The sequence below is a fragment of the Panicum virgatum genome, chromosome 2N (assembly GCF_016808335.1).
Source record: "Panicum virgatum strain AP13 chromosome 2N, P.virgatum_v5, whole genome shotgun sequence".
NCBI lineage: Eukaryota > Viridiplantae > Streptophyta > Magnoliopsida > Poales > Poaceae > Panicum > Panicum virgatum.
The window spans coordinates 51,329,421-51,354,007 of NC_053146.1; the positions used below are offsets into that span (position 1 = coordinate 51,329,421).

Here is a 24,587-nt window from a genome sequence, read left to right on the forward strand (position 1 = left end):
GTTAATGGTTATTAGCTCTTAAACTAGTTGAGCATGTCAACAGATGCATGTGTGCGCACAGTCCTTTCTGTCTACCGCAGGTCGGATTATGTTACGTTAACCTGCTCCTTCAACCATCATTCATCAGTGTTGTTTTTTTTTCCTTTGAAAGAATTCATCATTTTTTCTGGCGAAAGAACTCATCAGTGTTGCTGCAATGTGCTGCCGGAACTACACCTGCTAAGTAAGAACTAAAAAAAAAAGCGGCCGCAACGTTGCGTGAGTCGCGCGAAACAAGGTAGAAAGTAGAAACCAAACCAAGTGCGGGCCGGGCGGCCTGCCGTAGCAGGAACCTGTACCACTGCAAAGCTTGGACCAGATGGAACAGAGGCTACGCTAGCGTGCTGCAAGAGACGGTCCTAGCAACACGAGTCCAAAGAAAGAGGCAAAGATGGATAGCAAAGAGCGTGCTCGGAACGTGTGGGTTTTGCAGGACTGAGTACAGGAGCTGCCACAGGAGCCCTACGAACAAGAGCAGCGTGACCTGATGACCACCCACTGCAGACCCTGCTTCGCGCGCAGCGCCTTGTTCGGCTGGCGGATTCAGCCGGATTCAGCCAACCACAACAGTATTTTTCTCTCACGCAAAATCAGCCCAGCCACCAGCCAACCAGCTAGCCAACAGTATTTTCCTCTCACGCGAAATCAGCCAGCCAGCCGAACAAGGGTGCAGCCATCCAGCCAGCTGTCGCGCGTGCAGTCGAAGAAGCGGTAGCGCGTGCGAGGAGCCAAGCGGGGTGCCGCAGCCCGCGGGTGACAAGCGCAACGGCGCCGTAGGCACACGGGCACAGGCATCGGCTGATCGGCGTCGCCGCACCGGATGGATCACAGCACCAGATCGACGGATCCGCCCGGACGGTGGTGGTGCCGCGCCGTGCGGTACCGTGCCATGGTGGGCACGCAGCGGCAGGGCATCGCCACGCCAAGGCAGCGGAGGCGGCCGGGCTCGGGCAGCTTCTTTTCCGTGGCGCCATTCGCGGGTAGCTGGCTGGTGGTCCAGCGGATGCAGCAGCAGCAGAAGCAGCGACGCAGGCAGGGCACGGTCGCGGGAAGTTGCTGGGAGATTGACGCCAAAAGAATTTGACGTTGATGCCTGTCTTTTTGCAGTCACATAAGCCTAGGCTGCTGCTATCGTGCGGTGCTCAAAGTACTAGGCTTTTGCTGTGTGGTATGGGCCTCTCGCTTTTGCTTCGATTCCCTGTGTATGTGCGCACGGTCCACACAGCGTCTCCTCCCTTGTCCTCTTTCCTTTCTCTTACAGTGGTTGTGTGTCTCAAGGACATGCGAAGGTTCAGTGCTTTATCGGAACCGGTGAGAGGGGGTTCCTGGGAGGTAACGCCGGAATGTCTCGCCGTTGACTGTGCGGCTTCGCAGTTTTTGAGGTCACCAACAGAGATTTACCCCTGCCCTGCCAGATGAAAACTGGCATTATCTAGCAACGAATTTGGACACGTCTCATGTCACAGAATTTTCTTAGGCTCTTAACCATCACTTCAATTGAGAGTTAGTACATACCTGACGGCAGCGTCTAAACCAACGATCACATCTGAACTTCTGTATGCGGCCATAATGTATTCGCTTGTCCAAGCACGTACCCCATGCGACCCATGCCACGAAATATCCACAGGCAGCCTTCAGGGCACACACCGAGCACAAACTGCACAAGCAGTGCCTGTGATTACAGGCAACTAACATGCAAATGTACTCTGCGTACACAAACGGGATATGTGGTTGGTATCGGTAACGAGAAAGGTGGCACCATTCTTTTCAAAAGAAAAAAAGAAAAAAAAGGAGAACGGTGACACCAACAGTAAGGCAGCCTAATTTGAAGAAAATGACACTGGGGAGTGGGGACTACTGCACCCCTTGAACCTCAACTCTCATGAATCAGATGGTAGCGCGATGATCGATCGTCGTTGCATTGTTACAAGAAGCATATGAGCAGTTTCAGTATCTGAATCACAGGTAAAACTAACACCGCCACATATGTGACGTGTGCCTACATCCATTAAAAGAGGATGTCACCTAAAACGAAGGGTCATGTCGGGTTTCTTTAGTCTTCTGCAATCTGATTCCGGCGAGAGGAGGGGGGGGGGGGGGGGGGTGATGCTATGAACCGCCTGAAGGTTGAACTGTTGTACGCCACCAAAAGCTAACGGAGAAACTTGTGGAGAGAGATCTGACGTAATGCCACCATTTTGGTGGGATGTAAAGCAGCTCACCGTCCTCCAGTATGCAATCCATGAATTCCAGGTTTTCGGCCCTAGGGAACTCCTTCAAATTGATGTTGTCAAGATCTACCTGCATAGAAAATTATTAGCATGACAGCAGCGCATTAACTACAGCGAGCAGAGTCCAACAAGATCTGCAAACGAGAATTTATGTAGATAATTTGGACAGAGGAATAAGAATGAGCAGTCCCGACAAGTAATCACTGATTGCCTGCCAGAATGTACCGAAATGGAAAACAAACTTATCAAAAATGCTAATAAGCGTGAAGGAAAACAAATGACATATAGAATGGAAAGTGGAAACCTTTTGTATGCAAAGCCATCAAAATGCACTAGCAAGATGGCCCAGTTTGCAATACCATTGTTTAGAGTGGTGAAGAGAGTATTAACAATACAAATCCAGAAATTCAGTATTTCAAACTTTTAGCTGCCAGAACTATATGTAACATCATGACGATCTGCAAATGCTATCTCTGTGACTTTCCTCATAAATACATATCTAACTGAATAGATCTACATACCTGACTGGTATTGCTTAGCATAGTTTCTGTGTGTGGATACAACTCCTCAGATATGGAAGCAGGATAGAGTCTAATATACTTCCTGCCCAAGACCTGGAAAAACAAGCATCGACCATTGCTGATAAAACTTACCTAACGAAACAGATATCACTATGAAAAAAAATGTTGAGCTGCAAACATCTAGAACCACTCAAAAAGGCAGTTGCCCGCAAAGGCCTTTTGCCAAGATCTTTACCTGGTATTTAACTGAATTTAACCGGAGATTATGCTCAACTTTCTCATCTATTCATTATAAGCACTCCTAGATGTCATATTGAGATAGCATCTAATTCCAATGCATGACAGATCAAATTGGCATAGCTAACTGATAACTAAAACAGAACATGGTTCACCTGTTAACATATTAAGCTAACAGAACGCTACCGTATTAGATATTTTAACATAGCCAAGTAAATGGATGGGGATATATCCTTTCAAACTACATCTTAAAAGTTTGGCATTTGTCCATAGCACATTTTTCAAATTGCAGGACTACCAGTTTTAAATTGGACTTTAAATTGATGCAGGGAACCGACAAGGGAAAACATAGACATGCTTTACCTGTGCTAAGATGTTGTGATGTGGGTCATGGTGTAATGGTGTCACTGTTCCGTGTGGGCCAAACCAAGCATTGAGTGATTGTAGTTCACCTCCACCAGCATAACAGTAGTCGGGAACTATTATGTCTTCACTGAGCTCTTTTATCTGCTCAATCCAATGAAGTAAAATCCACAACTGAACAAAGCCAATCTACTTACAGAATAACAGTGACAGATTGACTACCTGCTCAAACAATGGATGCTGAGCTAGATATGTCAAGTTTGATGGACAATCACTTGACCACATCCTCTCAAGGAACTGAGAAAATGTGACAAGCTCCTGCTTCCACTCACTACACACATAGTTTTTTCCAACCTGATGAAAATCAACTTCATAAGTGAACCAAAATAATCATTACAAACAATGAAAAACGTTTGGACAGTAATTTATTCAGATAACCAGCAATCCGAAATCAATAAGAAGCAAGCAACTCTAATAAGATCCACCAAAACATGTGTTTCTTGTGAATTGTAATACTTCCTCTGGTCACAAATACTTGACATTTTGACTAAGATCCGCTCAAACTTTTGAACCTTTGATCATCAATAGCTTAAAATATTTAGGTTGGAAACAAAAAAAATAATCATGTGTTGAATACTAGATTTGTCTTGAAAAATACTTTCATAGACTAAAACTTTATCAGATAGAATAGCTAAATTCTAATAGAAAATAGTGGTCAACGTTGCATCTCAAAGATTATCACCATTTAAAGTCAATGGTGCCAAGTATTTTTAACAGGAGGGAGTAGTATTTTCAGTGCTTTGGATACTACGTTATGCAGAGAGAGCGGTTTAAAAGAGGTTCAATTTACCTAGTGTTTTTTAGGGACATTTACCTAGTGCTTTGGCTACATGTCAAAAGATCGAAGTTACACATCTGAATAGCATCAGTGGTACAACCAAGAAAAATACAGGCTACACTCTGTTTTATTGTTAATTAATGCTACTTGATGACAAGGCTGATTGAGATAAAAAAAATCCAATTGGAACAGCTTATAGAAACACGTAATAATATTGAGCATAATGATCAGATACACATAAAATACCATGGAAATGAGTTTTACATCTACAGTTTATTTCCTTGGCCTTTAAATGCATTTGCCAAGAGAAAAAGGCAAATCAAGTTAATGGAATTTATATAGTCTGCTTACAAAATCTTTCAGCATTTAGTATAAGAGAAGCATTTACTTCGACAGGAACAGTCCGATCTCCAGCAATCTTCTTGAGGTATTTTATGTCCTTCCATTTTGTCCTTGCAGGCCAATGATCGATGGCACCACTGATTATGACAGGGGACTCACGTAAAAAGTAATTACATATAAATTCCTCCAAGGAAATGTGTGATAGCCTCTCGACTTTCTTACAGGATAAAGCCTTTGCAGGAAGAATTTTGAGTGCCTGAAACAAATTATTTGTGAATAGCACTACAAGATGAGGGACAAGAGATGAACTAGAAATCTTTCCATCAGCAAAACAAATTCAGCAAACAACTAAGCATTCAGTTAGCTAGAGGAGATATTTCCATTCAATACAACCTGCAATTATCCTTCCATGAAAAGTAGACCCACAAAATATGAATGATCCTAGGTAAGTTACCCCCCAAAAAAATATTATGATAGGTCTCACTGTAGCTTTGTCCAAACAATCGGAACATAAATGTTACCTCTCATTTCCCACAGGTTCTGCAATTGCATCACGTGCCTGGTCTAGTTACACTGAGTTCTCACAGAATCATGAATTAAGCCAATCACGTATTCCAATCAAGCCCAGTTTCATCCCAAGTTGCAACGTGCATTCAGAAATGGAAAAAAAACTATTCAACAAGCCCCTGAAATCTCAGCGCGATTGGGACACACGTGGACACGAATGAGCTCATACACAAACAGGAAATCTTACAAAAGGCAATAGCGATCTCACATCAGCGATGTCTCTGTTCCGGTCGAGCCCCTCCCTCCACCTCCGGTCCTCCTCATCGACAGCCGCCGCGGCCTCCTCGCCGCGGCCGCCGCAGGGCTCGGCGGAGATGCGCGCCAGGGCGGCCTCGAGGTCGGCGCGGAGCAGGTTGCCCCCCATGATGAGCCCCATGTCGAGCGTCTTGAGCGCGGCGGTCCGGTCGCCGCCCGCGCGGAGCCGCGCGACGTGGAGGCAGGCGAGCGCGTAGGCGTCCCGCCAGGCGGCGCCCACCTCGCTCCAGGGGCCCGAGTGGAGCTGCTCCCACGCCATCTCCCGCGCGGCCTCCGCCGCGCGCAGGTCCCCGGCCCCCGCCGCCGCCTTCTCCGCCGAGGCGACGAACGCGAACCCGCCCTCCCCCGTTATCTCCCGCAGCAGCGCCGCCACCCGCTCCGCCTCCCCCTCGCCCGCGGCGGCGGCCATCGGGGACGGACGGGGCGCCGCCGTGCTGGTGCGGTTGTGGGGAGAAGAAGAGGAAGAGTATGAGAAGGAAAGGGCGCAAAAGCGCAGGGGCGGAGAGGAGATATTTCTGGCTCTGGCTGCTTTGCTCCTCCGGATGCGTGTGGCTTTGCCTCTTTCGGTCGCGATGATGCGGCCGAAACCTTCCCCATTTGGCGTAACCGTGATTTCGTTTGATATTTCCCCGTAGGAGTTGGGCAGCTTGTGATGAGGATGGGCCGGGTCGCCAAGCCCAAACCTTGTGATGAGCGCTCCAGGAGCGAATGGTTCTAATTAGGCCCATTCGGAGATAGAGCATAGCCAAGAGATGTAGGCCGAGTTTCTAGGCAGGGGCAACAGGGCCTAGTATCTCTAGAGTGTGTTTTTTTTTTCTTTAGAGTTTGATTGGTTGGCTGCCAAATTCTTAGCATGCCAACATTTTAGCTAGGCAAAAGTTATCAATTTTTTTGGCCAGCATTTGACTTGCTACCAAGAGTTGCTAATATCTCATAGTTAGAGCATTTCCAAGAGTTTGCCAAAATCTACTTGGCAAATCAGAACCATATGCCAAGTAAAAAAAAACAACCCTTTTCCAATAGTTTGGCATTTTTACCTTTCCAATATTTGATTTGTGGACCCTCAAATTTTTTTTGGCGGCTTATTTTTTTCCCGCAAACTCTTTCCCTCCTCCGTTGTGCATGGCACGAGGCTCAAGACTAGTCTCGCGCTCGCTCAATGGCGGAACTGCATGGTGCACTACAGAAGTGCAGATCATGGAATCATGGACATACTCGGCAAAATGTTGGCAAGTTTTTTGCCTATATTTTGGCTTGCCAAAACTTTAGCATTCCAAAATTTGACCACTCTCAAAAGAGTTAGGCTCAATTGTTGCATACAGGGGCGGATCAGGGGGTGGGGGCTAGGGGTCTCCAGCCCCCGTACTGGCCTAATGCCCATGGATCCCCTCCTAAACCCCTCGGGAATTTTTTTATATGAATCAAGGAGAATGTCGGGTACTACAATTAGGGACACCCTAATCGGGGTACTAAGATCACCCTAAAAACGCAAACACGCGTTAGGCAACAGGGCCCACGAAGGCCCACGGCCTCCTTCCAATCTGGAAGAAAAAAAGGACTCAAAGAAGCCCAGCATGTGGCCCACTTGCATCCTCCCTCGAACCCGCGAAGCGATCTCCGCCTCGCTTGAGAGCTCCCATCGAGACCCTCGACTGCGCCCCGCATCTCCGCCTCGCTCGAGGGTAGCGAATCTACCCTCGAGCGGGCAAATCATCTCCGCCTCGCTCGAAGGTAGCAGACCTACCCTCGAGCAGGCACCTCATCTCCGCCTCGCTCGAGGCCACCCCTCAGCGTAAAGGACAAACGGCCCTGCCGCTCACCCGCCCGTCGTACGGAGGCATTAAGTGCCAACCACACCTACACAGCGCCCAGGACAGACGGCGTCAGGCCACCATTCCCCATAGTGGCTGTGACCGGAGTCCCATCTGCCAACTCCGCCTCGCTCGAGGCCACCCCTCGGCGTAAAGGACAAACGGCCCTGCCGCTCACCCGCCCGTCGTACGGAGGCATTAAGTGCCAACCACTCCTACACAGCGCCCAGGACAGACGGCGTCAGGCCGCCATTCCCCATAGTGGCTGTGACCAGAGTCTCATCTGCCAACTTCGGTCACTGCTCTGCCATCCCGAGCGCTGTGGCAACATTATGGAACCTGCGACGCGGGACGAGACGGGCTCGGCACTGCTCCCGTTACTATTTTGCCAACTCCCGTTACTGCGACGCGGGATACGTGATCTGGTTCGGGAGTCTCGAGTTCAGAGCAACCGACAATGGTTACCTCATAGATCTCCTCTCGCCCAGATGCAACCCCGTCGCTCCGACTTCACCAGCCCGGCGCAAACAGGCGCTCGGGCCAGCATTCGCGACAAGCACGCGTGGAGCGGCGCCGTGCGGCACGCCACAGCTCCCCCACGTGGGTTGAGGCTAGCATGTCGCAACTCAGCATCGCGGCCAACGGGGCCATCGCTTTGTCATCACGATCCTCGGCGTCATCTGCACCGGCATCATCATCTGCTGCAGCACCAGTGCCTCCCAGGGGGGGCTCGACCTCGCCGTCGCCCTTTCCCTTCGGGATGCGCAACGCTGCCACCTACGCTTCTTCAATCAGCACTAACTTCACCGAGTATGAGGATCTGCCGGGTCATCATCTTATGTTGATCCGCAACCTCATCGCGTCGTCTCTTGATGAATCCTACCCCGAAACGGCGAGTTCGATCGCCGACGACATCAACTTCTTCATGAACAACTTCACGGCCGAGGAGGCCGAGGACTACTCCGGGGTCCGCGACCCCGACGCTTTTCGCTCGTTCCAGCTCGCGACGGCTTATTGCCTCACCTGCTCTGAGGACTCCAGTGAGAGGGAGTACAATCCCACTCGGGAGTGCTTCATGGCCGATCTTGTGGATGAGCAAAACGACAACGCCCCGGGAGACGACGGGGACGGCGGGGCGGACGCACAGGTGAACCAACCAGTGGTGCCGCCTGCGGCCCCTTCTTCTTCGTCAAGCTCAGCGGTGCGACAAGCACAGCTGGCACCGCTCAAAGAGCTTCAAGCCAAGCTCGACGAGCAACGTCAACAGACACAGGAGCTGCGCACGGCACTCGAGCAGCAGCGCACCGCGCGTGGTGCACATGCCCAGGCGGCGGCGCGCGTTGCCCGGGAGCGTATCCTGGCCGACGACAACGTCGACAAACCTCCGGAACTGAAGACGGCCGGCGAAAAACTCGTCGCTGCGGCCTACCTACTTCAAGCCATGCCCGAGCCGTCGACGCCTTCGGGTCGCAACCTGCGCCGCGAGGCACAAGCGCTCATCGAGAAAGCTGCCTTGCAGCAGGCCGAGAGCTCTGCGTCTCGTATGCGCTCGAAATCCCCGGAGCAGCCCGATGGGACTGCACGCCAGGACCACGAGGCTTCGGTGCACACTCCACCGGTAGAGAAGGGCAAGGCAGTCATAGCACCCGATGCGAAGGCACCCTCGGTGCACGACCGCATAGGAAAGACTCCCGTAAAGGAGTGACTCCACGACACACGTGGGCACGCCGCCGCCGACGACGCCCGCTACATCGTCGGCGGCAGGAAATACACCCCTCGACGGGGTGGACGTTTCGACCCCGAGCATGACAGGGGCGAGTCACCGGAGCCTCCGGGCACCCTGGTGTTCTTCCGGGAGATTCGTACTGCATCTTTTCCCCCGCGCTTTCGACAGCCCACCACCCTCGTCAAGTACTCGGGCGAGACAGATCCTACGGTCTAGCTCAATGACTATCGCCTAGCATTCCAGCTGGGCGGTGCAACAGACGACGCGGTCATCATCCGCAACCTTCCTCTTCACCTTGCTAATGCCACACGAACGTGGCTCGAGTACTTGCCCGCGGACCAGATCCACAACTGGGCCGACTTAGTCAAGATATTCGTGGGCAATTTCCAATGCACATACGTGCGCCCTGGGAACTCCTGGGACCTCAAAGGGTGTCGCCAGAAGCCCAACGAGTCCCTGCGCGACTACGTGCGGCGCTTCTCCAAGCAATGGACCGAGCTCCCCAGCGTCACCCACATCGAGGTCATCAACGCCTTCCTCGAGGGTACGACGTGCAGGAACCTGGTGCACGAGCTTGCGAGAAGCCGACCCGCCAACACCAACGAGTTGTTCGACGCCGCCACCAACTACGCCGCCGGCGAGGAGGCTGTTGGTGCCATTTTCGACGATAACCCGAACAAGCGCAAAGGGAAGATGCGCCCGCGGAGGGCAGCAATGCCAATCCCAACGCCCCCGCCAAGAAACAGAAGCGGGGGAGGAAGGGAAAAAAGCCGGTCCCACCGAACCAGCGCGGATCGGGGCAGACAGAGGACTCCGAGGAGGCATCGCTGCCGCCCCGGACCGCAAAGGACCTCGAGGCCCCCCTCGAGGCGGTGGTGGCCTGTTTGACGACATGCTTAAGAAGCCTCCTCAGTGGCCTCTGCATCGCTATCGAGCTCGGCGTCAAACGCCTCGACATGCGCGGTGACTCTCAACTCGTCATCGACCAAGTGGTGAAGGAGTCTTGCTGCCACGACCCGAAGATGGAGGCATACTGCAAAGCAGTGCGCCGCCTCGAAGACAAATTCGATGGCCTAGAACTCAATTATGTCCCGCGCAAGTACAACGAGGACACTGACGAACTAGCCAAGATCGCGTCGGGGCGGACCACCGTCCCCTCGAACATCTTCGCTCGCGACATCACCAAGCCCTCCGTTGAATTCAAGGATCCGACAGAGCCAGGCCCCTCGTCCACCGGGCCTTCCGGCGGGAACCCCCCGGCGGACGAGGTCGAGCCCATGGACACTGACTTCGGGACCTCCGCGGACGAGGCTGAAGCAATGGAGATTGACGAAGCCCCCACCTCGCAAGATTGGCGCGCCCAGTACCTTGACTGGATGATTTGAGGGGTCCTACCCTCGAACCGCGCTCAGGCGCGGCGCCTCGCTAGGCGGGCCAAGTCTTTCGTCCTAATCGACAACGAGCTATACAAGCGCAGTCCCTCGGTAGTCTCGCAGCGATGCATCCCCATCCCCGAGGGCAAGGAGCTGATCCGCGACATCCACGCTGGCGTCTGCGGCCACCATGCCGCGCCACGTACCCTCGTGGGTAACGCGTTTCGGCAAGGTTTTTACTGGCCCACCGCAGTTGCCGATGCCACCGACGTCGTGCGGACCTACGAGGGTTGCCAATTTTACGCTCGAAAAACGCACCTCCCCGCGCACGTTCTGCAGACCATCCCCATCACATGGCCTTTCGCTGTGTGGGGACTGGACCTCGTCGGTCCGCTGCAGAAGGCGCCCAGGGGTTTCACCCACTTGCTGGTGGCGGTCGACAAATTCTCCAAATGGATCGAGGCTCGACTCATCGGCAGGATCAAATCCGAGCAAGCGGTTCTATTCTTCACCGACATCGTCTTCAGGTTCGGTGTCCCGAATTCGATCATCACTGACAACGGCACCCAGTTCACAGGCAAGAAGTTCTTGGCGTTCTACGACAGCTACCACATACGTGTGGATTGGTCGGCTGTGGCACACCCACAGACGAATGGGCAAGTGGAGTGTGCTAATGGCATGATCCTCCAAGGACTGAAACCAAGAATCTTCAATAAGTTGAACAAATTCGGCCGGAGGTGGCTCACGGAGCTACTCTCGGTCATTTGGAGCCTGAGGACGACCCCAAGCAGAGCCACGGGCTTTACCCCATTCTTCCTCGTCTATGGCGCCGAGGCCATACTCCCCACGGACTTAGAGTACGGGTCGCCAAGGCTCAAGGCATACCAAGAGCAGCAGAACCAGCGAGCTCACGAAGACTCGCTGGATCAACTGGACGAGGCTCGAGACGTGGCACTCCTACACTCTGCGCGCTACCAGCAGTCTTTACGAAGATATCAAGCGCAGAGAGTCCGGCGCCGAGACCTCAACAAAGGGTACTTGGTGCTGAGGCTTCGACAGGACAGCAGGGGCCGCCACAAGTTCTCACCGCCATGGGAGGGCCCGTACATATTCGCCGAGGTGCTCAAACCCGGCACGTACAAGCTGGCGAACGACAAAGGCGAAATCCTCACCAACGCTTGGAACATACAGCAGCTACGTCGCTTCTATCCTTAGAATTCCGAGCTATTTGTACATCGTTTGTACTCGCATTTTCGATTTCCCAAAATAATAAAGAAATAGGCTTTACTTGTTTATTTTTGGGAACCTTCCGGACCCTCGAGGGCTCGGATGCGCACGAACACTGAGGTACACTTGGCTTTACCCTCGGCAACGCCAACCTCCCTCGGGGGCTACTACAGGGGGAACCCCCGAATGTCCCCCCGAACGTCCCCAAAAATCGCCAACGTTTTTTTCGAAATATTTCCGTCTCGTCTCTAAGCTTCTCGTATACTTGGAAAAGACGGACGCGAGGCATAAGCAACTACGGTACGGGGCCGGCCGAGTCGTGGGGCCGCCTATGCCTCACCACCCCACGCCTATGTCGCTTATGAACGCAAAATTCCTCGCAGAAGTCTATCTAAGTCGCATACGAGAACACATAAATAAAGTAAAGAAAACGAAGGCTCGAACGCACAAGGCCTCGATGGGCCACATTGTCGATTTCAACGATAACAAATTTCTATATTCATAGATGCGATTACAAAGTGCGATTACAACGAACACTAATCTATTACATGGGCTTCGAGGCCCAGCCTATCTACAGGTTGTCATCCCCCCTCCGTGGATCTGCGACAGCGTCGAATTCGGCTATCGGGGGGATGTCGGCTTCGAGCGTCTCGACAAGCACCGCGGCGAACTCCTCGGCAGCTGCGTCGGCATCGTCCATGATGGCTGACGCGGCATCCGCATCGGCGTCGTCTCCTCCAGCCGCGGGGAGATCCACGCGCGACGCCCCTGAGTTGGGGTTCAGCGGGAGCAGCCTGTCCTCGACTAGCCGCTCCAAAACCGCCTCGGTGGCGGTGGATCTCCCCCACGGCAATGGCTCCTGGATATCTGCCATTGATTCAGACCAAGGGGGGACGCGGGGTGGCAAGCTTTGCGATGTTTAAGGTGCGCTCTCGCTTTCCTTCCTCTACTTCCTCTCGCTCTCGGCTACGTGCTTAGAAGGCAGGGGAGGCGAAGAAGGCAGGGGAGGCGAAGGCAAATGGCCAGGTGAGCCCAAAACAACCCCTTTCTCCTCGCTTTATTTCACCGCAGCTGACGGGTCCGCCGCCACGGCCAGAATCTACCGCAATGAATGCGGTAGATTTGGCTGTCGCTGACGGATGGGTCCCACGACCGCGAAGTCTCCCACGCGCGGACTTGGCAATAATTACGGCGCGGTAATCAACGGGCGCGGCGCGACTGTTGCGCTGTTCCATCCGTCAGCCGCCGCCCACGCCGCTTCGCCTGCCCGAGGTAGACGCCTGAAAAGGCGCGCCCGCACCGCACCGCATGAACTGGGCCACGCCGCCCACAACCGGCGAAAAACCCGCTCGCGTGACCCGCGACTCCGCGCCGTTCGCGAATCGTGACAGAATATTCCTCGCGGGGGTACTAAGATCACCCTAAAAACGCAAACACGCGTTAGGCAACAGGGCCCACGAAGGCCCACGGCCTCCTTCCAATCTGGAAGAAAAAAAGGACTCAAAGAAGCCCAGCATGTGGCCCACTTGCATCCTCCCTCGAACCCGCGAAGCGATCTCCGCCTCGCTTGAGAGCTCCCATCGAGATCCTCGACTGCGCCCCGCATCTCCGCCTCGCTCGAGGGTAGCGAATCTACCCTCGAGCGGGCAAATCATCTCCGCCTCGCTCGAAGGTAGCGGACCTACCCTCGAGCAGGCACCTCATCTCCGCCTCGCTCGAGGCCACCCCTCAGCGTAAAGGACAAACGGCCCTGCCGCTCACCCGCCCGTCGTACGGAGGCATTAAGTGCCAACCACACCTACACAGCGCCCAAGACAGACGGCGTCAGGCCACCATTCCCCACAGGGGATGTGACCGGAGTCCCATCCGCCAACTCCGGTCACTGCTCCGCCATCCCGGGCATTGTGGCAACATTTTGGAACCTGCGACGCGGGATGAGACGGGCTCGGCACTGCTCCCGTTACTATTCTGCCAACTCCGGCCGTCCGGACTCCACCTCATCACACGTATGGCCCCGGACCCGCCTCCTGCTCGGGGAAGGGTCCGGTGTCGCCACGCGTCCCCTCGGAGAGGGGTGCCCAGCACTAGCAGCCGGAGGCTTGGACCTCCCCCTCGAGGGGTCCGGGACCTCCACGTCACTCCCGGACCTCCTTAGTGCATACGCCAGCACTCCGTCCAGGGGGCCCGGGACCGCCGCGCGCCCTGCTACCGCTGGTGCACATATATATGCAACACCCTGACCTGCAGAGCCCACGAAATGCCATGACGCCACATCTGGAGGACAGTACACCCTACAGCGATGACCACGCCACCTGCTGGGGTTGGCGGGACGCCGGCGCGATGTCCGCGAGGACAAGGACGATGCCCAGGACGACCACCACGCCCGACGCCATACCCCACAGTGTACTTCCCACAGTACTCGACTGTTGTATCCCCACAGCTCGGGGAGAAACGACAACTTCTGCGATCCCCTGTACCTGTATCCGTCCCTCCTTGTGTCTATAAAAGGAGGAGGCGGGCTTCCCTTAAGGGGGTCGGTCGGCTCTCTAGGCATTACACCACTCACAGAGCACATACTCGCTTCTAGCCCCAACAACGCTACTCGTCACGCTTAACTCCTCTTCTAGCAGAGACTTGGGAGCCTCCTTCCCTCTCTTGCCTTGCTTGTACCCCCTACTACAAGCACTCCGGGTGCAAGATAATACAGTGCCCTCGCACACCCCCTTGCTGGACGTACGGCCCCGAGGCCGGAACCAGGATAAACCCGTGCGTTACTGTGTTGCCTCTTGCATCAACATCTGGGACGAGGAAACACGCAGCATTTACTAGTTGGGATCCGGACTCCCGGTTCAGGACACCGACAGAGAGAAAGAAAAAAAGAGAGAGAAAGAAGAAAAGAGAGGAGAAGAAGAAAAAGAGGAAGGATGAGGTGGACAAGTCCACTTAATTTTCTAGACTGCATCCGCCATTGGTTGCATACAGGAGTCTGTTTAACCGTGACTGAAGTTTTGGACCCTTAAACTTTAACCAGCTAAAATTAGCACTATCTTATTGGGACATTTGAGCTAAACTTTAGCTTTATTACAAAGAAAAGTCACTCGTACCCATGTGCTAAACGCGAGATGCGAGATGATAACGTTTGAGTAGAGTATTTTTGGTATTTTACAATCTGTTATCAGAACTTAGCCCTCTTAGATGTGTTTTGTAGGGCTAATGAGCTAAAGTTTAGTTGGAAGTTTGGCTAATTTCAGCCCACGTTTAGTTTATTTGTTTGGATCATCTAGAATTAATTTTTAGTTGGAATCCAAACACGTCCTGAATCATAATACACCTAGTATATATACCTTACATAAACGAGCTGTTCTTCAATACAGCCAAAGATAAAGATCCTTGACCTTGAGTACTAGAAGAAAAGCACCTAGACATAAGTACCTAAGAAATTACAAAATTCAATCGTCAATACCCGAAATTGTATTGCAGTGATTTTATTTCAATCTTTACATACGTATAAACTAGAAAAAATAAGTGAATATCCAAAATCGTGTGGTTACAATTTTATTTCTATATTTGCAAACATAATTAAGAAATGGAAAGTTCTTCAAGAGTTTTGGTCTCGCGATAAATGCCACCGAAGCTAAGATTGCGGAGGAAAAGGGGACAATATATACTGTTAGCAGCCAAATCATCGTATAGCTACTAACACGGATCGATCTAATAGCCTAGAAAATAATTAAAAATCCATCGCCGAGTGATAAATGATCTCAAGTCTCATTCTCTCGAGCTACACAAACATGCTGCGCAGTGTTGTCAAAAGCAACATGCATGCTTGTTGGTTTGTTCAACAGTTCGACAATGCAGTTAATCAAAACGCCTCATCTCCAAAGTCGATCATAAGCAGATTACTAGTTAATAAAACCATCAATCAGACGCGTCGACTGATGGGCAGCCGACGACCGACGGATCGATCACACCTAATAGCTATAGCTAAGCTCTACTAGCATCCAACGACAGTCGCTAAGATTAACATCCTTTTGGTTGATGATGATCATTCCGATCCTCGACCTCACTCTCTCCCTCCTAGCAAGCAGCTACTAAAAACTACTAGCTACTACCTGCAAGCTGGTCTGGTTCGATCTGCTGGGTTTTTAACTTCTTGATGAGATCACTGGCGATGAACGAGCACACCATGCATGCGTCCATGCATGCCCATATACGCATGCATGGACGCATGCGTGCGCCGCTGCGGCGGTGGTCACCGCCGCCGCCGGCGGTCGACGAAGGCCGCCGCCGCCGCCGCCGCGGGCACTAGCTGTGGCCCTGCTGCGGCTGCTCCTGCGGCGCCCTGGGGCGGGTGACCCAGAGCGAGCTCAGCGTGCGGAGGCGGTGGAAGTAGTCGGACACCGCCAGTAGCGACCGCGCCATCTGCCGCGTCGTCAGGATCTGGTGCAGCCGGTGCAGCGTCTGCTGCCGAAGGCTCTCCGCCTGCATCGTCATGCATCCATCCATACGTGTTCATCAGAAGCTCGATTATATAACTAAAACAGACACCACCACACGCAAGTGACACAACACAAGCTACAAAAAAAAATTAAATTAGGAACAGATCATATCTATCTATCTATTTATATATGCCATCGTCAGTACTTAACTACTTATATATCTGACGTTTTGCCATCGTCACACCAGAATCAGCCGGCAGCACTATTTTTGCAGTGGCCTAAGCCTAATCGATAACAATAGTCCACGCACGCAACTCTGTTTGTGGCAGCCATGAGCAGGTGAAGGCAGCCTAAACAATGCCGGCACCAAGGTTTGCCCACCCAACATGGAAAGCTGGACGAGCAAGCAAAGGGTTTGGCACTGTCTTTGTCTTACCATCCAAACAACTGTCTGCATCGATCGATCTGTTAGCCATGGGAAATCGTACACTATATATATAAATAATACTGGCCGGGTCTCCATTTCTGGGATGGCGACAGTTGGGTGCTTTAGTAATGTTATAACTAGGAAGGACCTAATCCCTGCGTCTGCTCTGCCGGCCTGCACCTGGCGTGCGTGCTAACATATCCAATGCAAACCATTTGTTTAATTAGTCTGACGACTAATCAACTGCGCTGTCGATCTCAAGTCAATTAGGTGAACCGTCCAAGCCGATCCAATGTACCTTGCTTGAACTAATGATCTATCGAAGCTCTAACTAACCCATTACAGCGACAGGGATCGAGTTAATTAGGAGGAGGAGTGATACTGAAGACAAGCTGCTAGTCGATCGATGGATGCAGATGGCAGCAGCAGTGCCTGCATTGATTGGATGTATACTTACTTGTCTGACGAAGCCCTCGAGGGTGGAGAGCTTGTTGATGGCGGCGGCCATCTGGCCCATGTAGTTGGCGACGTTGGAGGGGCAGCTGAGCGCGTCGGAGACGACGGTGTCGGAGAGCGACTGGTAGAGCGCGTCCAGGCCCTGGCTCAGCGCCTCCTCCGTCTCCAGCGCCGATTGCTGCAGCCCGTACACGCCCACGATCTGCTGCTCCGTCAGGGGCTCCACGTGGCTCAACAGCATCTGCATGCATGTGTACTCAATGTGAAAACATTAAGCAAAGTAAGCAAGTATAACACATGATGATGATGCTTGCAGCAGTTCACATATACGTGACCAGGAGCATGCATGCTTATGATGCAGGTGTGATGGAACGATGATGGCATGATCGAATATAGGAGTAATTAATTGGCAACGTATGCTGTGCAAACCACATTCGTATGCAAATTATGGAAACTCCAATTTGAACCATCGAGTTTATGCTTAGGTCCACACTCCACACTCCACATGCATTTCCACAAGTAGGAGAAAGACAGAGCGGCAGCTTCTCATCTCCGTCTTCAATGTGCCCGAGGGATTCACGCGTAGCTAGATCGCCGCCCATCTCGGTCTGCGCCGCGCGCATGCAGGAAGGCGCCGCGAATGTGGCGGAGCATGCCTGCACGGCGCGGCGCTCGATCGACAGAGATCGAGGAGGGCTCCCGGCGCTTCAATGCCGCGGAGATCGCCCGCCCGCCCGGGCCGGCTGCGCGCGGCCTCCCATCTCCATGGCCGGGAAGCCTTCATGGAGAGCTGCCGCGGAAGGCGAGGCTGCCCCTGCCCATTTCCGGCAACCACCGTGTATCGGAAGATTTCGGCTTCAGGCTACTTGCTAGGAGTAGTTGCTACCGAGGTATACATATATATATATATATATATATGTATACCAAGTACCAACTCCTGCACGGCTTGTTGCATGCTGCTGCCTGACATGACGTACTGGTATCGATCGATTCTAATGCGCGCAGTGGGACATTTTTTTTTGGGGTGCATGTGTATGCATCGCAATCATGTAAAAAGATATTGCTTCTCTTAAGTTAGTTATGTCTTGCTGGTGAAAGCTGAATTTTGGGGGTTTATTATTTTCCTAATGACATCATCATCAGTAGAAAAAAGGAACCTAACGTTTACACTTTGGGGGTTTATTATTTTGCACGGACTGAAATTGCTATACCAAAGTTCTTACGGGGTTTACAGGGATATAATTCCCTTTCTAGTTCTAGAAGCAATAGTTTTCGTCACCGATGATGACCCGCTGACGACGTCGCTGTAAGTGCCATGGAGAGGTACGGTGCCCGTCAAATAATTACCGATCGACGGCATGCAGCTATTGACTCTCTCTAGGGTTAGGGTTAAGTCACGCTGGCGGGGGTCATGAAGGCCAAGCAGAGAGATGAGGTGGCTGATGCAGCGCTAGCGAGTAAGGGAGGGACACGTGTCCGTGGACGACGACGCACCTTGATGACCTCGGAGGGGCGGAAGCCGCCGAGCCAGAGGAAGCAGCGCTCGGCGGGGCTCCTCCAGACGCCGGAGATGAGGTGGAAGACGTCGCCCTTGATGGCGCCCTCCTTGATGCCCATCATCTCGTCGTGGTGCGCCAGGCAGCTCTCCACGTACATCTGCAGCTCCCCCTCCGGCAGGTGCTGCTGCAGCGCCGCCCGCAGCTCGTACATCAGGCGGTAGTGTTCCTCCTGCCACCGCCCGTACTCCACGTCGAACATCGCCGCCTCTGATCGATCCAACCCATGATCGATGTATAGCTTAATTAATTAGCAAAAGAAGAAATATCTTCGAACTTAGCAATGGAATGGAAAGAGGTTCGAGAGCTGGTGCACGCACCTGAGCTGAGGCCGTCGATGCCGCCGATGGGGACGCCTTTGCCGGCGACGCCTTGGTCGGCGAGGAGGCTGCTGTTGGGGAAGAAGACTCCCTGCAGATTTAGTTTGTACATATTTGTGCAGGGATCAGTTCAGGATTCAGAAAAGGATCAGTGGCTACATCGTGCCCATTTCAACTTTATCTTTTTCGTCTGTGGTGAAATCGATCAGTTATCCATTACCTGAGCTCTTGCAGTGTGAAGTTCTTGTTCGAGCTGAGCTAGCCTGATCCTGCTGGACTCCAGCTGCTGGATGTAAGCCTGTTGCAACCAAGAGAGGTCAAATTATTCCACATTGTAATTGGCACGATGGGCAAAAAAATGAACAATGTTAATGGTTTTGATTTTTTTCTTGTATTTTTTTGTTCCATGTTGGTTGTCAATAGTCAGCTGTCAATTCACTCACCTTCTTCCTTAACCTGCTTTTCCTCGCTGCCTCCCTGTTCTGGGCCAGCCTTCTCAGTGTCTGCATGTGTAAATTGCAGCATGACGCATAAACAGTAAACAAAATTAGTGAAAAGAGTTGACTACTACTAGTGCTCTTTGTCTGTCCCCACAATATAATTAACTAATAATTCATTAAGAACTGAGGCTTGAGAGTATCATAATCCATTACTTTCGTATCGCGTTCAGATGTCGATGTGCCCCTCCTGTGATCCTTCTACAATCACCAAAAAAATGGGGGAAAATTAAGCAAGCCCAGGGAAATTAACAGCCACATGCACAACGAAAATGAGCTTGTAATGCGCATGGAGCAAGCCACCAAATTCATATTCAGGAGGAGCACTAGTTAACCACCCACCTTATTGGCCAGTGGCTTCACATCCTTGGTCATCCCGCCCGCTGCAGGCTCAGCACCGGCAGCAGGGAAGGGTTGGTGCTGCAGGTGGTGGTGCTCCTGCTGCAGCCTCCTGCTCCCCGCCAACTCCTCCATGGCGGCCTGCTGGTGATGGTGATGGTCCGGTGACCTAGGCTGCTTGGATCCCACCGGCGCCGGGGACAGGACTAAACTAATCTCCCCCTACCAATCGCGCATCAGAGAGATTGATCATTGGCCAGTTAAACAACCAAATAAATAAGTCGAAATCATATATCGACGGCATGCAGCTGCTGCAGCATCTGAAAAGACAATGAGTGCCTCAACAAATCTGAGATGTGTGGCTGCCTTACCTTCGGCGATGGCTCCACATGCATGGGCTGGGAAGGGAAGATGTTGAGTGTCTCTGCATCCATGAACAAGACAAGCGAACAAAGCAATGGCCTGGTGAGAGTCTGTAGCTAGCTGGAGAGTAGGAGGAGAGGGGCAGCATGTACTCATCAGATATCACACACACACTATATATATATCCACCGAGCTCTGAAGAAGAGCTTGAGAGAGGCTGTGGCCTGGGGCGCTGCATGCAGCACGAAGCAGGAGTTGCAGTCCTCAATCATGGCGGTACTCGCTAGCTGTGAGCCGGGCAGTGCCAGTATGCAGTACAACAGGCAGTGGCACGAGAAAGCTGGAGATACGGGACGGCAGGGATTCGCACAGCAGCCACAGCTTAGGCGTGCTTGTACTGAAACCGAAAGGGAAGTGGATAGGATCGAGTCAAACATGCATGCATGTACACAGATGCTGCTTGTACTGCTAGAGGGGAGAGGGGGAGAGCCGGAGAGAGAAGGGCATGCATGGGAGATAAGAGAGAAGAGAGAGAGAAAGAGGGAGATCAGTGGCCACTAGCCAGCCACTGGCGTACTGGAAGAGATCGATCATCCCCTCTGCGTGTACTGTTCTGCCGCGGGCACATGCAGCTCGATCGCGGCGAAATCATTGAGCAGTCCTGTCCGTTACATGTCACAGTCCGACCGGCCGGAGGTAGGGGAAGAGAGAGAGGAAGAAGAGGGGAGAAGAGAGAGAAAGAGAGAGGGAGGAGAGGAAGCAAGAAACAAAAAGGCAAAAAGCTAGAGAGAGAAGCTTTCTTGGCGCCATGCATGGACTTTGAGCTAGCAGCATGTATATTCTCGCCGATTCCCTGGCCTGGTCCTCCAAAGCGCTGAAGATTTGCAGCAGATCCTGGTCAAATGGGGTACCTGAGAATCTGCTGCAGCCCGGCCGGCCGGCCGCGGCCGTATCGCCGTTCTTGATCTCACATGCCCGGCCCCGGAAAAGGATGCGCGTTTCTGCACTGCATCTCTGACTGCTCTGCACCGATCGAGACGAGAGCATCGGATCGGAGGAATCCCTGCAGCTAGCTATCCCGTCCACACCACGACGCCGCCTATCCATCCATCCATCGATCGCATGTATTTCTGGGCCTAGCTATGTTTCTATTACTAGTTACTACCACCACTAAATGCAGCCAAAAATTAGAAGAAAAAAAGCTGCTAGTAACTGATAGGACTGCACTAGTCTACAAGCGTTACTACCGCTGACGATCAGTTGCATTTGACTTCCTGCAAGCAGAAAAGGCAAGCAAAAACATGGCAACTGCAGTTGAATTCCGGTCGGAGAACTACTGAATGTGCGCATGCGTAGTACTCCCTCCGTTCCAAATTATAAGTCATTCCAAGAATCTTGGAGAGTCAAATTTTTTTAAGTTTGACCAAATTTATGCAACAACATAATAACATTGACGATACCAATTAAGTATCATTAGATTCTTTATTAGTTATATTTTTATAGTATACCTATTTAATGTCATAAATCTTTGTATTTCTCTCTATAATTTTGGTCAAATTTTGAAATGATTTGACTCTCCAAGATTCTTGGAATGACTTATAATTTGGAACGGAGGGAGTACACACTTACGCCTTTGCTCTTGGTGCGTGGCGCCATGGCCGCTGCCGTGATCCAGGTACATGAACAAGGCCTGGTCCAGCTCCCCCAGATGGTCATACGCCCCTGACGCCTCCTTGGCGCCGCTCCTGCTTGTGTGCGCAACAGAAAGATACATATAAATATAAATATATATACATGTTACTAGTGATGACAACATTTATGCAGCAGATGCGTTTGCACAGGATTTGAGGACTGATGAAACTCTGAAAGCCACTGCACCATATATCATCATGAAATCATGCTGCTATAAGCTTGGCCTATGTGTGTGTGACTGCATGGCGCTACTAGTCATTATCCCTGGTCCAACCTCTGCAGGACGGGAACAGGAGAATAATATGGAATCTTCTCTAGCTAGTAGCACTTATCTGGCAACCCAGAAAAAATATGGCTAGCTATGTACAGTCTCGAAATTTCATGTGTGCAAGCTATACTCACTGAAAGGGGAAATAAAAGATAGAGAGAAAGCTAACAATATGTTAATCAATGTAAATTAATATTCTTGTCCTTCTTCTAATAAAAACATGCAATAATTAGTGAACTTGGATCCAATATTCAAAAGAAAGACTAGCCAGTGATTAATTTGTTAATCAATTCACAGCAATTCAACAAGCTATATCTGGCACCAATAACAAATGAAAGCACCGGATTTTTTAAATCCATAGTTGGTTTAGTAACCATCTACCACACTTTTGTCCTCTAGGAGAAGGAAGGAAGGAGAAGAAATCCAAGAATCAAATCCGGTCGTCAGGCATATCAAAATCAGAAATACTCCAACAATCGCACTCAAATGATTTTTTTTAGATAAGGGGAAACCGGTTGAAAAAAATCATTTTTTAAAGGGATATGTAGCAGGCAGCGCTGCTATATGGTTTTGTTGCGGAATCAAAAGAACTGCAAGATTTCAGAAAGGAAAAAAAAACAAGATCAGTGAAAATTAAAGGCAATAAGTAGTAAATGCAAAATTCAGTGCACACGCGCATGAAGCAGAAGCACAAGAGTTAAACTTTATTTGCATCAGCTAAGCAAAGGAAAAAATCACTAGCATGCAAAATTCAGCGGTGCAAGACTGCAACAAGACGGCCGGTACCCTACCCTTCCTAGCCAGCTAGAAACGGGCTACCAGATTTGCCAAGAGAAAAGCATGAGAAGGAAAGACCGGAAAGCAAGCTCGAAGCCAGGGCAAAACCGAAGGAATCGATCAATCAGCAAAGAAAGAAGATCAAACAAGCCACGATCGAGCAACAACCAGATCAAATCAACCCCCCAAGGGAACCGATCATCGACCCGATCGATGGAGAATTCAAGAACAAGCCATCAGAAGCAGCACATAAACAAACCGGAGCTGGAATCGAAGAAATCAACAACAGGCAGGAAGAAAAAATGGAACTTTACATGAAGCTCGCGGCCGCCGCATGCATGGAGGAGGAGGAGGACGAGGACGGAGGCTGGTGGTGGTGGTGGTGGCCGCCGTGGTGGTTGTTCACCATCCCGAAGGAGATGTTCATCTCCTGCTGCTGCTGATGCTCCCTCAAGCTGCCGCCGCTCGCCATGGCGGAGAGAGGAGCCCGGCCGGTCGACCGATCACTGGCGACCGCAGGCGCACGCCGACACGGCCTGCGCGCAGGCGGCGTACGTGTGTATATATCCCCGGCCGGGGCGGCCGCAGTGAGGCCCTAGGAATTATACGGTTTGACTCTAGGGGCCGGGGCCCGGGGGAGAGGGCTAGCGGCCAAGGCAACACCTCTATCCCTCCACACTAGCGAACCACCTCATGACCAAATCTTTCTAGGACGCTAGTCATTTGTGATGGACCTTGGAGCCTAGCTATCTAATACTAACAGCAAACCACTAACTAGTAGTTGTGTTCTAGTGCTCTTCCTTCGGCTCCCCACTCTCTCTCTCTCTCTCTCTCTCTCTCTCTCTCTCTCTCTCTCTCTCTCTCCTCTCCTCTCCTCTCTCTCTCTCTCTCTATCTCTAAAGCTCTCTTGCTGTTGATGATCGGTATAGTATATATCTCTGGGCTGGATTTTGTGCAGATGTGCCTATGGCTTCCAGGAAGGAAGGTGATGACCTATTAATGGCGAAACAGACTTTCTGTTTGGCACCATGCTCGCTGCATCTAATGAGGGCGATGCAAACAGCCCCGGCTTTTCTCCCTCTCTTCCTCGCCGTTCTTCGCTTTGAGGGAGGGGGAGAGAGAGAGCAGGTGAAGAAGACGTTGCCGCCTTTAATTTCCTCTCCCCCTTTTGCACCGAAACCCTGTTACTTCCCTCATTTGCATTTCCCACCCTCTGGGAGAAGCGTATCCAACGTATTCTTTGCTCTCTTTTTTTGCCCAAAAATAAGTCTTGACTTATCGGAATTTAGAAATTCCATGGAACACGCAACAGACCGCAGGGGGACTAACATGCATATTGCTATTCTTAAAGATATCAGTTTTTTTTTTTGGAAATGGGAACAATTCGTTGCAAGTTGCAGCCCGTCCCGTTTCAATTTTTCACTCGCAGTGAAAGTCAACCCGTGTTCTACGCAGCAGAACAACAGTTTTGAAGCAAAAGCCCGGCCGGTAGTTGCAGAAAGGTGCCTGGAAGGCCAGTGACCGAAGGCACCTAGCTACAAGACACGGTGAGGGAGGTCTGAAGGAGTGAAAGAGCAGGAGGGCAAGGGGAGTAACTGGCCTCGGCAGCTTGACTGGATCGAGCATTCGAGCCGCATGCCGACGGGCCACGACAAGAACCGCCTGCCTGGCCGTGGCCTGGTCCAGAGCCGAGAGCACCTCCGCCCTCCGGTCAGGCAGGCCCGGAGAGAGAAGAAAGGAGAGAGAGATCGGTGGGGAGTTTGTATGTGAATGCTCCTGTTGCGTGCAGTGCGGTTGCGGCTCTCGAGGCACGCGCACCGTCCCACCTCCCAAAATCATCAGTCTCGTGAGCCCTGAGGCGAGGTGAACCCTCGCTCCCGTCTCAAAAATTTTACATCCCCTTCATTCCGTTCTCACCCCACC

At 51.8% G+C, this 24,587-nt stretch overlaps 2 protein-coding genes across 2 annotated transcripts; both read right to left on the minus strand.

The window, feature by feature from the left end:
- Positions 1-1,877: 1,877 nt before the first annotated feature.
- On the minus strand, positions 1,878-5,919 carry LOC120661075 (lysine-specific demethylase JMJ30-like). The gene is made up of 6 exons (XM_039939765.1): positions 5,347-5,919; positions 4,618-4,827; positions 3,614-3,745; positions 3,392-3,535; positions 2,792-2,884; positions 1,878-2,340 (listed from the first exon to the last, which is right to left on the minus strand). Exons 1-6 carry the CDS (start codon positions 5,800-5,802, stop codon positions 2,149-2,151), a joined length of 1,227 nt encoding a protein of 408 aa, XP_039795699.1. The 5' UTR covers positions 5,803-5,919; the 3' UTR covers positions 1,878-2,148.
- Positions 5,920-15,281: 9,362 nt separating this feature from the next.
- LOC120661077 (transcription factor TGA2.1-like) lies at positions 15,282-23,448 on the minus strand. The gene is made up of 11 exons (XM_039939766.1): positions 22,979-23,448; positions 21,557-21,672; positions 19,936-19,988; positions 19,568-19,786; positions 19,382-19,426; positions 19,172-19,231; positions 18,949-19,026; positions 18,729-18,819; positions 18,347-18,618; positions 16,854-17,093; positions 15,282-16,012 (listed from the first exon to the last, which is right to left on the minus strand). The coding sequence occupies exons 1-11, from the start codon at positions 23,134-23,136 to the stop codon at positions 15,836-15,838; spliced, it is 1,509 nt and encodes a 502-aa protein (XP_039795700.1). The 5' UTR covers positions 23,137-23,448; the 3' UTR covers positions 15,282-15,835.
- Positions 23,449-24,587: the final 1,139 nt, after the last annotated feature.

What these genes read in the sequence shown, in the direction of transcription:
- LOC120661075 (XM_039939765.1), bottom strand. Translation starts at nt 5,802, where the DNA reads ATGGCCGCCGCCGCGGGCGAGGGGGAGGCGGAGCGGGTGGCGGCGCTG. An exon ending in ATCGGACTGTTCCTGTCGAA is followed by an intron (nt 3,746 to 4,617) that starts GTAAATGCTTCT and finishes GATTTTCATCAG; the next exon opens with GTTGGAAAAAACTATGTGTG. An exon ending in TGCTAAGCAATACCAGTCAG is followed by an intron (nt 2,341 to 2,791) that starts GTATGTAGATCT and finishes TTTTCTATGCAG; the next exon opens with GTAGATCTTGACAACATCAA.
- LOC120661077 (XM_039939766.1), bottom strand. Translation starts at nt 23,136, where the DNA reads ATGGCGAGCGGCGGCAGCTTGAGGGAGCATCAGCAGCAGCAGGAGATG. An exon ending in GCGGCGGCCGCGAGCTTCAT is followed by an intron (nt 21,673 to 22,978) that starts GTAAAGTTCCAT and finishes GCACACAAGCAG; the next exon opens with GAGCGGCGCCAAGGAGGCGT. An exon ending in GCCCCTCCGAGGTCATCAAG is followed by an intron (nt 17,094 to 18,346) that starts GTGCGTCGTCGT and finishes ACATGCATGCAG; the next exon opens with ATGCTGTTGAGCCACGTGGA.